The following is a 17,563-nucleotide window of genomic DNA, read 5'->3' on the forward strand; positions in this document are numbered from 1 at the left end:
GCCTGAAAATGTGTACAAGGCTACTATAGCTTTGTGTACTTTGCAATTTTTGCTTGAAAATGTGTACAAGGCTTTAGCTTTGTGTACTTCGCAATTTTTGCTTGAAAATGTGTACAAGGCCTTGTGTACTTCGCAATTTTTGCCTGAAAATGTGTACTAGGCTATAGCCTTGTGTACTTCGCAATTTTTGCTTGAAAATGTGTACAAGGCTTGTGTACTTAGCAATTTTTGCCTGAAAATGTGTACAAGGCTTATAGCCTTGTGTACTTCGCAAATTTTGCTTGAGAAAGTTTACATAGCCTTGTGTACTAAGCAATTTTTGCCTGAACAAGTTTACAAGGCTTTGTGTACATGTATTTAGCTATTTTTGCTTGAAAAAAGTTACAACACTTGTGTACTTACAATCTTTTGCTTGAAAAAGTTTACAAGGCAATTTACATTTCCATTTTAAGAAAGGAGAACAAGAAGACAAATTTATGATTCAAATTTATTTAATTTTACACAAGACTGGCCCCAATGGAATAAATACATGTATCGTGAGAAGACAAGACTAAATCAGGGTACAAAGACATCAACGCCGGAAGGTACAAACAGCTTACAACCACTCTGTTCTTGAGTAGAGTTAAACACCTTGATTGCAATCATGCAGTGTTAAATCCTAGTGGTTTAGTGTGGTGTATTTCTAGTGTGTACCAAGGACTGAAGGACTACACTAGGTGGCAGTGACAGAGCCGCTCTGTTCTTGAGTAGAGTTAAACACCTTGATTGCAATCATGCAGTGTTTAATCCTAGTGGTTTAGTGTGGTGTATTTCTAGTGTGTACCAAGGACTGAAGGACTACGGAAGGTGGCAGTGACAGAGCCGCTCTGTTCTTGAGTAGAGTTAAACACCTTGATTGCAATCATGCAGTGTTTAATCCTAGTGGTTTAGTGTGGTGTATTTCTAGTGTGTACCAAGGACTGAAGGACTACACTAGGTGGCAGTGACAGAGCCGCTCTGTTCTTGAGTAGAGTTAAACACCTTGATTGCAATCATGCAGTGTTTAATCCTAGTGGTTTAGTGTGGTGTATTTCTAGTGTGTACCAAGGACTGAAGGACTACGGAAGGTGGCAGTGACAGAGCCGCTCTGTTCTTGAGTACAGTTAAACACCTTGATTGCAATCATGCAGTGTTTAATCCTAGTGGTTTAGTGTGGTGTATTTCTAGTGTGTACCAAGGACTGAAGGACTACGGAAGGTGGCAGTGGACTTTCACGGTCAACCCTTTTTCTGAAATATTTGCGCATGCTCAGAATTACATGATGAAATTTGTGTATCTCCCACCACACACTAGCATCTCAAGTGTCATTCCTGGTTCATACTTCATGCGAATGCTCCTTGCGAAGCAAATTTTCTTGCGTCACAATTGGAAAAGGGAGCGCAGCGTAATAATATTAATTAACCATTTTTATATAGCGCACAACACATAGCGATTAAACATGTCCCTATGCGCTGTAGAGAAAAAAATACAAGATGGACTGGTTATCAAACAAAAATGCATGAGTTAAATGTTAAACTTAAAGGAACGTTACAGAATTGGTAAGAAACAAAAATCGTGAAGATCACAGATTTACATAAAACTTACACGGTCTAATGATGATGATAGTAGAAAACATCCCTTGAAATATTTCTGTCTGAAATGTCATATTTGAAGAGAAATAAATAATCTAACTTCGCGTTTGGAGTTTATCGCTCAGTGAGCGTTTTACTCATTTTAATTTTGGCATCGATGCAATGCAAAATTTGTAATCGGTTTTTCACTATTCTCTCGTGACCCAGATGGCCGATCGATCTCAAACTTCTACAGGTTTGTCAGTTTATGTATATGGTGGATTACATAAAGTGCTTACACTGCCAGCAACTGTTTTGTTAGCAGAAACCAATTCTGTAATGTTCCTTTAACAATGGAGTCGTTGTTTTTTACATGTTCCGAGAGATTGCTACAGTGTGAGCGAAGCTGTGTTTGCCATACATGTATGACTTGGCCACAGTTCGCTGGGCTTTAAAGGCAGTGGACACTATTGGTATTTACTCAAAATAACTATTAGCATAATACCTGACTTGGTAACGAGTAACGGGGAGCTGTTGATAGTATAAAACATTGTGAGAAACGGCTCCCTCTGAAGTAACGTAGTTTTCGAGAATTAGATTTTTTACGAATTTGATTTCAAGCATCTGAAAGCACACAACTTTGGTGACAAGGGTGTTTTTTCTTCCATTATTCTCTTGCAACTTCAACGACCAATTGAGCTCAAATTTTCACAGGTTTGTTATTTTGTGCATATGTTGAGATACACCAAGTGAGAATACTGGTCTTTGACAATTACCAATAGTGTCTAGTGTCTTTAATCTCTTGTTAGGATGGTACGTGTCACACTGCCTGATGACCCTGTGTACTTGGGGTCTGTAAACATCAATGAGTCACTGAAGGCCTGTCTGATTGCAAGGAAGGACTCATGAATCACACCCAGGTGAAGAAACAAGATCCATGTCTCAAATCACATGTTGATAAGAATAATAGTACTGAAAAACAGCTAGATCAAGGTGCGTAGTGTTCCAAACTTTACATGGTGGAAATACGGTATACATGTAGTAAGGTTTGCGGTAACAACGTGTAATGATAAACTCTCATTAAGTTGGCAAGTAGATACACACATGGTGTTACTGCAAACCAAATATCTATGATACATTATACCTCAGCATGCAATGCCTCAAATCCTATATAAGTTTGGGTGGTTCTGAAAAGCACCCTCCAATGGTTCGGTAGAACCACCCCAACTTTATCGATTATCATTACAGGGCTGTTACTGCAAACCTTACTAACGACCCCTTGCAATACGTGCAGCGTACTCACATGTGCCTATCCTGGGTGTCATTTTGGGTGTCAAAATCGTATACAAACATGCACAAAAGAGAGTTGACACCCCAAATTACGCACATTGTTCGGAGGCGCATTCTGTCTTGTGTAAGAAGGCAATAGCTCCCCCCCCCTTGCATAACGGGAAATGCTACCGGCTACAGCTATTGTTCAATGATCTGCCTCCTTTTTGAGAGTGTGACGTCATATTCAATGGGTCTATATTGACCCATTTCACCTGACGTCATCATCAGCATAATCTTTGATGCGCCATTTTGGTGGTCGATGTCAACGTGTGTTATTCAGTGAAGTGCGCATTTTTAGGTGATGCGGCGTTTACACTAAAGCCTATTGACCACCAACATGGTGAGCGTGTGATGTGCGTGCAAGGGGTCAATAGATCAAGGTGCTTTACAACATTACCATCCCTCTTCGTCAGGTATACTTTTAGACCATTCCTCAAACTTTCTCAATTCCCTGGGGAGCATATAAATAACCTCAAGCTGCTTACGTTAGCGCTAAGCGGTTAATCCACCCTAAGACCGCCTCATCCCTGGTATGTTCCTGTTTTTCACATGTGGGTTAACAGAAGTAATTATTGAGGTTAAGTGCCGTGCATTAAGGACACCAGTGCCATGACCGAGAATCGAACTCACACTCTTGATGATTCAGTCATTAGAACTTGAGTCCGATGCACTAGATCACCCGGCCATGACACACCGTGGCAGCCTTGCTTAATCTCTCCATTGTCACTCTGAAGATGTCTGAATGGTTAAATGAATTCAACACAATCATAAGACTGAGGTTAATATCACAAACCATGCAAAGGAAAATTGCCAACACACAAAGACAGAGGGCCCGAGACTCAAATATCATAGAGCTGCAAACATTTGCAAAAGTACTACAAAAAGATAACTAGCCAAAATACCATGTCATGTGATCTGTTTGCAACTGGTTTTCTGCTTGCTTTTTCTAGCAGAAATTTGCCTGCTTTAGTGGGCCAAGGTCATGTTAAGTAGGATTTGAATCTGTACACGGTGAAGATACACAATCTTGTAAGGTTTAAAAGGTAACACCGTGTACACGAGTACAATTCAAAACTTGCATGGTGGGGATACAATCTTGCGAGATTGAGGAGACACCATTCATAAAATGAGTATAATTCTAACCTTAGCGTGGTGCGGTGGTGGGAACACAATGTAGCGGGGTTTGCAGAGTCAACTTGCACAAAAAACTTAACTCCCTTTTGTGGAAGTCAAATTGCTTGTAAAAATATGGTAAGTCTGTGAACATACACAGTTTGTGCCAATCTCTAACTTACATTGACAGTGAAACTAATGTGTTTTAGATTTGATAATAACCAGTCCGTCTACTACGCCTTTTAGCTATACATGTAGCATGTTTAACCGCCCTCTTCCTTGACCATCTACCAACTTAACCAGTCCTACTTTGCCTTTTAAGCTAGATGTTTAACCCCCTCTATCACCCCCATCTACCCGCCCAACCAAACAGTCTTAGAATATCTCCACTCATCATCAAATACACATCTCAGACAGTCTCATGACTGTTAGTAACCACCAGCCCATGAAACTTCACCGATCCCAAGGGACGACCCCCACCCGCCGCTTACGTCAAATTCTAGGAAGGTCTCACAGGAAACATTTTAAGCCACAGCCCTTGATTTCCATTGGGGGGGGGACTATTGTTTCCTGACTGTTTCATGACGTGATCTAGGTACATGTTATAACCCTATGTGACTTTAATGTCTAGCCCTGTCCACGATTGCTGCACACCGTGGCGTGAGGGCCTGGAGGTGAGGAGCACCGGACTCTAGTGTTTCTGATCAGTGTGGGTTCGAGTCCCGGACATGGCGCTCGTGCCCTCAAGCCAAAGACAATTAAGCATAATTGCTTTGTCCTGTGGATAGGACAACAAGCCGTAGGTCCCATGTCTCAGGTTTAGTTAATGCATGTAAAAGAACCCAGAACACTTGTCATGGAAGATTAGAAGTTAACCCCAGTGTTTCTGGTTCACATAGCAAACAGTTGTCAACAAGTGTTTACAGGTTTCCTCAGGCTTACAAGCTGCAGTGGTTAAGTTCACTAATGAGGCATCCCGGCTTTCATTACCCAAAATATACAATGATAATGATAACTAGAGCTGAGTGTAGTATTCATTTGCAAACGAAACACAGAGCTGTTCCACCTGAACCTGATGTAGCATGACGTTCAAGAACGTCAGGACCTCAAATTTTGAGCGAAACTCGTAACCCATGCAAGGACTGTTCTCAAATAGTTCTACAAGTCAAGACTTTATAATCCTCGGTAGGAAAGGGCGGCTGAAGACTCTTCCTATTGTAAAACTCATTGGAGCCAGCCCATGTACAAAGGGTGTGGTACACGCTAGAAATACACCTCACTAAACCATTAGGATTAAACACTGCATGATTGCAATCAAGGTGTTTAACTGTACTCAAGAACAGAGCGGCTGTATGCTGATTGTAACAAAATGCACATGTGGCAGCCGCAAAGGGCCAAAAGGTTTAAACTACATCCACCTCAACAAGCCAATCATATTAAAAGGTCATGTCCCGAATTGACAATTTCCGATGTTTCCCTAGTTAACATACTACAGCCTAAAACCAAACACAAGGTCCGTCTCATATTACTTCTTACTTGTATAGAATTAGGCCATGTCTGACTTGGCGACTACAACTCTGACTAGATCACTGCGTCATCATGTGTTGAAGTAAAGGATGTCAGTAGCAACACCCTAAGCACAATCATAGCTTTAGCCGTAGTCGCCAACTCAAATGCGGTCTAAAAATATCAAAATCAGCAAAATCAGACATGCCTGTAAGTATGGCGACATAAATCATACATAAATGCACAATCTCAACGGAGTAAAGTGTGTTCACAAGTTCACAGATGAGAGTCATTACTAACAAAAAAGTCTGAAACTTGGATACAAATTCAAAGGTATGTTGGAATGATGCAATTTTTACTGTTTGGTAACCCCTGGGGTTATAGATTCCAAGGAGCTTTTGGAAACAGTATCCAAAGCACTAGAGAAGTAGACCAATGCGCAGGATTTCTTTAGTTGTGGAACAAAAATATTGTCTAATTTTCTTCACCAGGCCCACATAAAAAGTCTGAATTCAGCCAAAATTCTGAACAATCTCATCCCTGACAAGTTGCACAAGCGCTGATCATTGACAAATAATGATTTGAGTACATAACTTTTAGACTGCTGTGTACTTAGACTTGTATGCTGAACCCACTCTAAGAAAACTTTTTGAAAAGAGGGAAACAACTTTGCCCGTTTCTGACGACTACAATTATTCACACCGTCTTGTTCTCAAGAAATTTATCTGAAAACAGATCTGTGAAAATTTCACAGAAGTATGGACTAAGAAATTTTTCTGAAAACAAATCTGTGAAAATTTCACAGAAGTATGGACTTATATGGTTTAAAGCCCTTCAAGCCCCTTTCACACTACCGAGCCAATTCCAAGGAAATTAAGGCCCCATAAAACTCCTGGGAGAATTTAACCCAACCGTCAACCCATGTTGGTTTCACACTGAGTGCAATTTACCTAGCAAGAATGAACACCCATCATGCTAACCCCAAGTTATCTCACTTAACCCTACTCCCCCGCAAGGGTAACTGTTTCCCAAAGAAATGGCTATTTCCCAGGAAATTACCATGGTAAGCAATTAATGTGTTGACATGTCAACCAGTGTTGAAAAGCATCCCTATTTCATTTGATAAATGGGGCAGAGAAATAGGGGTTGGACTAGTGACACGACAAGCTAACTGGTCGAGCTTGCCAGTAACTTAGCCAGTAACAAGTTTTTGTTTGAGCAATTTGTAATTTCTCTTTTGGAAAGTAAGAAAGTTTGTTATGTCTTTTGTCTTTAAAGCCATTATACACTTTCGGAACAGAAAAAAACAAAAAAAGTTAACAAATATACAAATAACTTACAGGGTTTACAGAAGGTAAAGGTAAAAGACTTCTCCTGAATGCTTTACTTTTTGAGACAACATTGAAAAAATTATCAATTCTCGACAACGAGAATTACGGATTTATAGTAAACACATGTCATGACCCGACGAAACGTGCGGAAACAAGGGTGGGTTTTCCCGTTATTTTCTCCCGACTCCGATGACCGATTGAGCCTAAATTTTCACAGGTTTGTTATTTTATATTTAAGTTGTGATACACGAAGTGTGGGCCTTTGGACAATACTGTTTACCGAAAGTGTCCAATGGCTTTAACTAACAAAGTTACGTGCGAACCCTGTTAACACTTTGATGCATTGTTCAGTTTTATCAAAGGTGGCCATCATTCTCTATCTGCCCACAGACACTCTCAAATCAGAGCTCCGTAATTTACTCAAAGTCAAGCACTCCGAGATACCATGCAACTTTGTAAGTACTTGATCCTCCACAATTAAACTTGGCTTCTGTTTTAATGGAAGCAACTGTCTGTTCATGTAAAAACACTCATGACATTCGGATGTATCAGGAGTGCCGAACAGGGATGTTTTCTGATAAAAAATGCCGAGGTTCTTAATTAAGCGTCTAGACTTGTCTTCCAGTCACTGGGGAAAGGTCTTTGAGTCACAACCTGGATTAGTCATGCATGCAAGATCAAGATCCCGACCCCAAGAAGAAGAAAAAGAAAAAAAACGTCTTGAGATAAGGCGGATCATGGATTCATCACGAGATGAGAGGAGGAGCTGTCAGGATGTAACGGCCGAGTGATAATATTTCCTTAGGAATCAGAATTCCCGTTCAAGGAATGATACAACAATAGTCTCTGGAAGTGGACATTTTAATTCAGACTATCTTATTTCCAAAAAAGTATACCCCAGGGGGTGGGAGTCATTGCCGGCAAAATAATTTGAAACGTGGATATGAAGTCTAAGGTATGTTGAAATGACTGGCATTTCTACCTTTTGGTAACCCCTTGAGTTTATAGATTCCAAGGAGCTTTTGGGAACAGTATCCAAAGCACTAGAGTAGTACAAAGAGCAATTATGGGGATTTCTTTATACTCAGGAAAAAAATAACGTCTGATTTTCTTTTACAAGACCAATATAAAAAGTCTGGATTCAGATAAAAGTCTGTTCACATTGAGTGTCTCATAACTTAAATATTGCAGGTTAACTTTTTTTATATAATTCAACGCAATCACATCAATCATTCTTTAAGTATTTGTTTCAATCACATCTATCATTCTTAAAGTATTTGTTTCAATTGGCTGCAAAGTTAATTACCCGGCCACTTTTCAAACTGGACTTAAAGAAACCTTACACACCAAATTTAAATCTATTATAAAACTTATAAAATTTTTAAAAATATTTCCCTGAAGACTTACATAGTACCTTGCGACGTTATAAGCTGAGAGGTCTATGGAATAGTTTATAGGTACCGTGATACACAGATGGCAGTTCATCGATGCTTATATCAACCCGGTCGAATCCATCTCTCACTCCGCACATGATCAGTTTGCTCATCCGCATCGTTAACGGTGTATGACCTTCCTCGGACGAGGCGATATCGGCTACCTTCATCCATCGAGCGTCGTCGAGCTCAGTGGGACAGATCTTGATGTCGAGGGTCAGAGGTGAGAGGCGACAGACGACGTAGATGTCTGAGCAACCGAAGGCTCCGGGATGGTTGTGCTGCTGTCGGAAAGACAGGATGGATTTGAACTCTGAGGGAAAAGAAGATTCAAATGAAAAGTGAGGTTAGGGCAATGCCAAATCGAGAGTCAATGAATTTGGTGTTCTTTTTTGCATTATCTACATATGTGATGCGATCAAGCTAAATGAGTTGTTTGTCAAAAAAAGGTCTGTATTCAGACACAAGCCAAAATAGGCCAAACAGGGTCAACATTTTCAGAAATATTTTGTTCATGTGTAAATTTTAATGTCACAATATACCTTATTTTATACTAAGAACTTTCTTCCTGTTCAATAACATCCAGAAAGGTTACAATTATCATTGCAAGAAAATGTGCCAATTTATTTTTATTAAACAACTTGACTTTTAAACCCCTTTTTCTCAATTTTATTCTCACATCTCTTGGTGTTTCTACTTTCACAACTCTTGAACCAAAGGTGGTATCATCATAGGGTTTCAACAGAATTAAAGCATAGATTATGCTCCTTTCAAATATATAAAAAAATAAATATGACCTGCGTTGGAAACTGACTTATTTTGCTTGATCTCATCACATATCCTCCTGAATCTTGCAGAAAATGTAATCCTGGAAGCTCCACAAACATAGAGGGCGCTATATAACATCAGCAGTGAACCTCAGAGAAATTCTAGTATAGCAGCCGGATTGGGTTTTTGTATAGGTGAACTACAACACAAGTCTTTTATTGGGAAGGAGAGGGGGTTTCCTATTTGCCAATCAACAGGATCAGTCAAAGAATTGTCAAGTTGTTCTTATAAATTTGACAGAACATTTACATGAACATTGACATTAGGGAATTGAACAAATTCTTATAAACAAAGATCACATGGGTGGGATCTCTGGCAGCTAACGTTTGTACTGACGTGCACTCTGAACAAAGATATTGACAAAATAGGGAGACCACCAACATAGAGCTAGATAAATAGCTCAGTTGGCAGAGTGTAAGCACATAAATCTGTAGGTGTTTGGTTAAAACTTTGCTCTAATCAATTTTTCTTTGTTCAACCTCAAATTGTTTAAAAATTCACTCCAAAACAGTCAAACATTGTGCCGTTTAAAACTTGAAAGCATGTTTTGCTACAAGTTTACTATACTTTTTAGTAATGACTACCCTTAGAATGTCCAAGGAACCAAGGAATACTTTTAAGTATGTATGCAGTATTGCAGTCCTTAGCTACCAGTTAACCAATCACAGTTATTCTTTACACTAGTTACAAAAAGTCTGGTTTCTGCCACTGAATGGTTTACTACTGTTTTGTCACAAGAGGGGGCTGTTTTGAAATGCCATTAATTTTCTGAGTAGATGCAACCATAAGCAACATTGCATGCCAACAGTGGAACAAAGGACACCAAGATTGTTGGCCCTTTGAAAAAACAGCGATAAATTTCATGGAGTGCAAGGGCTCACCTACATTTTATGGTGTAGACTTTTAAAGACTTTTCATGCTATCTATTAAAAACTTTGCTGGTGGGGCTTGTTAAAAATGATTTTATGAGCAGAAGTTTTCCAAACAGTCTACAATAAAACTCTTGCAGCTAAGCTTTGAATAAAACCTGATGCAATGACTTGTTTAGTCAACCGTGAATGCACAATCTTCAATTCCTTGGACTACAAGCATTGTCACTATAAACCTTTACAACGCTGTCACCATCTTTGTCATGTTCCCTGTTTCCAAAAACAGAAATGAATGCTGACAATCGTTGCATAAACATGGCACCAGACTATTACTTCGTCCAGCCTCAGTTTGGTTACAAAGAGTTGGAATGGAGTAAAATCAAGATGGCCACACCGTGATAAAGGTCTATAGCACAGAGTTCAGGGCATAGAGTTATATATAAGAACTAGAGGGCGCACTGGTGATGCTTCTTGCACAAACGCGACAGGACCACAACGAGACACGCGCGCCATTCTGTACTCGCGTTGAATACGAAGTACACGTTGGAGTTCATGTTTATTGAACGCTGACGCGATGCTGTTTTGTCAACTTACAAAATGGCCACACAAACACACGCTAAGCAATGCCTGTTTGGCTGCCTGCGTGCATGCCGGGGCTAGACATTTCACTTCCAAATAAACTTTCATGACAGTAGACATCACAGTGGGAGAATTCTCGCAAGGCTTGAAATTATTTAAAAAGAGACCAAAACAAAAGTTGTTAGTCGTTACATTATCAAAACTCCACTTAATGGTGTACAATCCTTACCTGTTTTGAGCCCTGTTTCCTCCATAACTTCTCTCATAGCTGTGTCTTGAATGTCTTCACCTGGCTCAGAGAGTCCACCTGGAAACTTCCATCTCACCAACTAAAAAAACAAAACAAGCAACAGCTATGTCAACATTGAATGTGATATCTGACCCTTGGAAAAATGGAATATACTATTGAGTATGAGTGCTTGTTTGAGCTTCAGTCATTTGTTAAACGTTTCCACATGTTCGGTTCAACCGCTGTGACACAAATGTTTTGATTAAACCAAAACCGAACTGTTAGCTCAGTCAGGTTTGGTTTCAAGATGGCAGATTCTACAAAGTAACAGCAACAAAAAACGAAACAGAATTTTCTTCAAAATGAAAAACATTGCAGCTCGAAATTAACACTGGACCTTAGGGTCAAGGCCAGTGACTTGCGCAATGGGCCAGTAAACTCATGATCGTAGAAGTCCAGCGGTCTTGTTTTTTTTTAATAATACATATGCATAAAATAACAAACCTGTGAAAATTTGAGCTCAATTGATCGTCGAAGTTGAGAGATAATAATGAAAGAAAAAATCACCCTTGTCACACGAAGTTGTTTGCGTTTAGATGGTTGATTTCGAGACCTCAAGTTCTAAATCTGAGGTCTGGAAGTCAAATTCGTTGAAAATTACTTCTTTCTCGAGAACTATGTCACTTCAGAGGGAGCCGTTTCTCACAATGTTTTATACCACCAACCTCTCCCCGTTACTTGTTACCAAGTAAGGTTTTATGCTAATAATTTGTTTCAGTAATTACTAGTAGTGTCCACTGCCTTTAAATTTAAACCGATATTATACACATATATATATCAATTCCGTCGAGTACTTAGGGATTACCCGTAAAAAAAATGAGATCAATATTCTCTCACTGCTTGTTTAGCTACAAGCCCTGCCGTCTTGTGGATTTTCCACCCAAATTTGAGACCTGCCTACCAATCCATGTACAGCCTGAAACTGAGTATGTTCTTATTGGGATTTTCTATTTTGTTTAAGCCACTGCATAAACTCACCCTGTGTTTATCTTGCACCATTAAGACTTCCTCAGTTTCTTCATTGAAAACGAACCCTGCAAAAACAATTTGAGCACAAAAGAAGAAATGAAAAATGAGATCAATGAAATGAAATCATATTTCTCACGCGGCACAGCATAACTAATCTCATCGGAGTCCAAAGGTTTGGGAGTTTAGTTAAAGGTTTTCCCAATTTTGTTTCTGATCTTGTGAAGAAATTTCAAATTTTTTAGTGATGAGAGTTATTGCCGACAAAAAATTCTAAACTGAAGATAGGTTTTCGTTCTGACACAGATCACAAGATGAACATTGAAATGATGGCATTTCCATCTTTTGATAACCCTGGAGTAATAGATTCCAAGGAGGTTTCAGGAACAATATCCACAGTGCTAGAGAAGTAGATCCAAGAGCGGGGCTCATTTTACTTGGAGAAAAATAAAATAAAAATTTGATTATCAGGCAGACTTCAAAAAGTCTGAATTCAGGTAAGTCTGAAATTGATTTATAAGGAAAAGATTGATGTTAGTTTTGAATCAAGGGGTAAAAGAATATCATTTGGTTTTTACCAGAGTACTGTGAAAGAAATCCACAGGCAAATCACTCGTTAGGGATTTGAACCCACTGCAGCGATAACGAAAACGATAACGATCACGACGCAGACAGAACACATTCTATTGGTTAAATTGTTCCACGCAGAACACGCACACGCCTATTCAACCAATGGAATGCGTTCTCTTTGCGTCGTTATCGTTATCGTTCTTGTTACCGCTGCAGTGGGACCCGGCCTTAAGACAGTCTAGTGGCAAGACATCTGCTCTAGCAATGCACAGGTGAAACAAATTCACAGACAAATCACTTGGTCAGGGTTTGAACCTACAACCTTTGCACTGTTAGAGTAGATGTCTCACCACTAGATCACCGCCGAGTATATTTTGGTCAATCTTCCTCTTACCAGCCACTCCCACCTGATGTGAGGCGTATCTCGGGAGTCGACTTCCGTAATCTTGTCGTAGCCACTTGGACATGACAACGTGTTGGTCCTGTGCATGGTGGAGATCGAACCCCTCCTTGACGGCCTGCGGGATCAGATGACAGTGAGTCGTGGGGAATTTCAACCATACGGCAGTCCGACCCTCGGACATCCACTGTGTTAAGGATTCTAGAATAACACACGATAAATGTTGTTAATAGTATTGTACTTCAAAATTAGTCTGCACACAAGTACAATAAATATTATGGGACGCTGCTACAGAAAATCCAGAAATACCGTCAGTTGGCTGGTTCTGTGGCATGTTGTGGACGAGCAGTCAACCTCACCAGACCAAAGCTCTAGTATTGTCAGCAGCAGAGTGTGAGTTTGAAACCCGGTCATGACACTTGAGTCTTTAAACAAGGAACTTAACCAAAGTTGCTCTGTAAAAAGTTGGAAAGGAACATGCAGTTCTGATCTATCTGCCTGGCTCCTAGTGGATCCCTTGTCAACCCTGTTTTAGCGCCAGGAGTAGATGATAGCCCAAATAAATTAAGTTTAGCCATCACCTTAATTGGCTGTCCGGCCTTGTGATGTTAGACAATCTCTCGTTAAATAACAAAACAAAAATCATGGGGTGAGTCTCAGAGGCCGAGGGCCATAAACAATAAAAAATCTTCTGCAATCCTGAAAACAATATAAAAAGGGCCTATTCCTCCTCTTTTCGGCAACCTAGATGATCAACTGATGTTTTGTTCTAATTGCCTAAAATAAAATGAGATTAGAAACCTTAAACCTACCTGATAAAGACTGATTGAACAACTCCGAAGCAACGTATCCGTGATTGTTTAGTGAGTCATCTTCAGATAAATCCACATGGATGCAGTTGAATCTGTCCGCTTTACCGACATTCAACAACGATGCAGACGGTGAAACACAATATCCTCTCTTAGGTAACACCTTGCAAGGGAAGGATTTTCTGGAGATGCCACAGTAGAACCTAGTGGCAGCACCCCTGAGAACATTCTGGCAGATCATTGTTGGTAAACTTTGGACCTGTGAATAGTTTGAAAAGGTGAATCTTTTTGTTAGCATTTATAAAAAGAGTCTCTATAAGTTTGTTAATGCCTCTAAAAATTTAAAATAGAAACAAAAACTTATTTGGTAAGAAGTACAGAACTTTTCAATTGAAAGAACCGAGGTTATGGGGAAAAAAACATCACTTTTTATCCCCCAAAATTAAATCGAAGACAATTGCAGACTATTCTTCCTGCATGGACATAAAATGCTCAAGGTCTTTGGCTATATCTCAAAACTACTACCACCTTTTGAAATTAACTTTTCACAGGTTAGTTTTAAAGACACTGGACACTATTGGTAATTGTAAAAGACCAGTGTTCACACTTGCTGTATCTCAACATATGCATAAAATAACAGAGCTCAATCGGTCATCAAAGTTGGGAGATAATAATGAAAGAAAAAAACACCCTTGGCACACGTAGTTGTGCGTTTTCAGATGCTTGATTTCAAGACCTCAAATTCTGTATCCGAGGTCTCGAAATCAAATTTGATGAAAATTACTTCTTTCTCGAAAACTATGTCACTTCAGAGGGAGCGGTTTCTCACAATGTTTTGTACTATCAACCTCTCCTCATTTCTTGTTACCAAGTAAGGTTTTGTGCTAATAGTTATTTTGAGTAATTACCAATAGTGTCCACTGCCTTTAAGGTACCATAGGATTGAAACAGACAGTGGGTTCCAATTACCAAAGCTCTTCAATCCATTTATAACGGTTACCCCAAGCCACAAGTGACCTCAATCCACCACTATCCTCCTCTCTCTTACGTCACTCAACGCCAGAATGTTTGGATGAGAAATTTCAGACTTTTGCTAAATTCAAAACTTCAGGAAAAAGTAGTTATTTTCTTCAGATATAAGGATGGATTAGAATTTAATTCCTGAAGAATGGCCTCTGGGTTTGAGCTCCCCTTTTTTTCTAGATCCGGAACCTCCCAGTTGTTATAAAGTTGATCAATTCCCACTCAAACATTAAAAGTAAAAAAATATGTATATAAATCTCAGCTGTACAGAGGTTTAAAGACAATGAGGAATGTACCATTCCACAAACCACTGGTGAGCTAAACCTTTAAAGACACTTGACACCTTTGGTAATAGTCAAAGACCAGTCTTCTCATTTGGTGTATCTCAACATGCACAAAATAACTAACCTGTGAAAATTTGAACTCAATTGGTCGTCAAAGTTGCGAGATAAGCCTAACAATGGAAGGGAAAAAACACCCTTTTTTGTCAAACAAAGTAGTATGCTTTCAGATGCTTGATTGAAAATCTAAAATCTAATTGAAATCACTTCTTTCATGAAAACTATGTTAGCTCAGAGCCGTTTCTCACAATGTTTGGTTTTATACTATCAACAGCTCCCCATTACTCATTACCTAACCAAGTAATGTTTTATGCTAATAACTATTTTGAGTAATTACCATTTTCCCCCGAATGTTTAGCACAATGCTTGAGCCAGTCACATGATTTGATCATTGTGAATTGTTAATTGAAAAAGTGTTTTATGGAACTTTTTCGATGGGCATTTTTTTGATATTGCCCAAACACTACGACATATTTTTGAACCTGGTAGAAATGCCTAAAATACCAAAGCTTTTTTTCATTTACATACAAGTGCTTCTAAGTTTGGAAAAGTTTCCGTATGGCGCCACCACTTTTTCATTCGAAATAAAATAATATAGTATCTAATTTACCTGATTGATATATCCCTTTTTGTAAAAATGAGTGAAAAAGTGGTGGCGCCATACGGAAAGTTATCCCTAAGTTTTGGTCAAATGAGACTGAAAATGAGAGGAGACTCTTTTCTTGGCAAGTCAAACCACAATCTAGAGTAGACCCAGTAAATGGGGCGCTGTACCTCTTTTTTTCGAAATTTTGACATTATCGGTCGTGCTCGTACGGCGACTGATAATGTCAAAATTTTGAAAAAAAGAGTACAGCGCCCCAGTTACTGAATACTGGTTCTACCCTAACCACAATCATGACAATTATTTTATCTAGGGACTACTTACATTGCGCACAGAGAGGTGAACGATTTGTCTCATCAATTTTAGGAAAAGTTTCCGTATGGCGCCACCACTTTTTCATTTGATATGAAATAATATAGGAACTTATTTACCTGATTGATATATCCCTATTTCTAAAAATGAGTGAAAAAGTGGTGGCGCCATGCGGAAAGTTATCCCAATTTTATTTTAAGGACACTTTGATTGAATACTGGACATCCTACGATGCAACAATACAATCAGCTCACGAGTCACAATATTAGTATTACAACAATACAACAATACATACAAATGAAAATACATTTTATATCGTAGGAGGTCCTGTTTTCGAGGTGTCCCTAATATCGTGGCAAATCTTTTACCTCTCTGTGCGCGATGTAAACAGTCCCTAGATAAAAAATTGTGTGGTTTTATTTGCCAAGCAAAGAGTCTCCTCTTCTTTGACCAAAACTTAGAAACACGTAAGGCTCCACTCGTCATTTGCACTTGTAAATGCAAAAAGTTGGTATTTTAGGCATTTCTACAAGGTACAAAAATATGTCATAATGTTGAGGCCATAAAAAAATATTTGCCCACCGAAAAAGTTTCATCAAACGCTATTTCAATTCACAATTCATGATGATCAAAATCATGTGACTGAATGTTTTGCTGAGCATTCTTAAAGAAAAATACCGAGGCTTAAAGAAGCCATGTGCCTTATATCATTTTCTAATATTTTTTGAGATTTTTATTTTGTAACCCTCGTATCAATACTATTATTTATATTAAAATTAAACATCAGCTTGTTGATTCAATTATCACTGTTTATTAATATGCTTTATTATAAATATTAAGAAAAAAAGTATAAAAATAAATAAATATAAATCAGATTTTGAAGCCAGTAATTATTCACACTTTTTATTTTTGTTTTATTTTTTTAAATTTTTTGCAAGTTACCATGGTAATTTTAAAAATTTAATAAAAAAATATTTTGACTAAAATGAAGGCAACTGCTGGCTATACAGTCATACACAGAGTCTCAAAGAACACTTGTAGTCACTGCAGATGTTTCTTCCATGTACGGCTTCACCGGGAAACCATACTTTCTTGTTTGCCGTGAAAATAGGAAAAACTCAAAATAAATGGGGCCAGTTGAAGTCATCCAAGATCGGTGTGTGGTGTGAACATTTCAATGTCCATCACGTTTTAATATATGTTTGCATACTTCGTATTAACAAATGAAGATAATTAGGGCATCGGTTGATATATTGCATCATTAATTTTTTCCCCAATTCAAAGAAAAAGGCATAATAGCGTGATAACTGGTAAGCAGAGGATACAATACAACAACCGCATCACTCACCACACACGACACACACACACAGCCGCATGCATCAAATTTCGATCGGCAGCAGTTTTTAGTTTTTACCGTATTCTGAGAATGTTATCATTGCGGAACCACTTGACTTAAGCATTGAGTCCCCTCCACGACTAGTGTCAGTAAATCTTTATATTTATACAAGAAATACCTGCTTCTCTACGCGTTTTTATATGACGGAAATTGTTACAGACCAACCGGTGTCCATGGGCGCCGCCATCTTGACGAGACTTCACGAGGTTTTACTTCCGATATCGCGACATTTCACGAGAAGATCTTCTTCGCTGGCAAACACTTTCGCTTTAT

At 38.8% G+C, this 17,563-nt stretch overlaps 1 protein-coding gene across 5 annotated transcripts in view; it reads right to left on the reverse strand.

Annotated features, from left to right (window-relative positions):
• Positions 1 to 473: 473 nt before the first annotated feature.
• Positions 474 to 17,563, reverse strand: part of LOC139936729 (nucleoside diphosphate-linked moiety X motif 6-like) — a 106,002-nt gene continuing 88,912 nt past the window's right edge. Inside the window, exons 1-7 of one of the 5 annotated variants that reach the window (XM_071931627.1) lie at positions 17,409 to 17,478; positions 13,618 to 13,873; positions 12,800 to 13,006; positions 11,848 to 11,903; positions 10,810 to 10,909; positions 8,333 to 8,617; positions 474 to 3,659 (exon numbers count right to left, since the gene is read on the reverse strand). In XM_071931627.1, the coding sequence (XP_071787728.1) occupies positions 3,592 to 3,659; positions 8,333 to 8,617; positions 10,810 to 10,909; positions 11,848 to 11,903; positions 12,800 to 13,006; positions 13,618 to 13,855 (954 nt within the window). In that variant the 5' untranslated portion in view covers positions 13,856 to 13,873; positions 17,409 to 17,478 and the 3' untranslated portion in view covers positions 474 to 3,591. Of the gene's footprint in view, positions 3,660 to 8,278; positions 8,618 to 10,809; positions 10,910 to 11,847; positions 11,904 to 12,799; positions 13,007 to 13,617; positions 13,874 to 17,242; positions 17,479 to 17,563 lie in introns of those variants that run through there. The other 4 variants (XM_071931626.1, XM_071931625.1, XM_071931623.1 and 1 more) reach the window with 4 other exon arrangements.

Source organism: Asterias amurensis, chromosome 4 (genome assembly GCF_032118995.1).
Source record: "Asterias amurensis chromosome 4, ASM3211899v1".
NCBI lineage: Eukaryota > Metazoa > Echinodermata > Asteroidea > Forcipulatida > Asteriidae > Asterias > Asterias amurensis.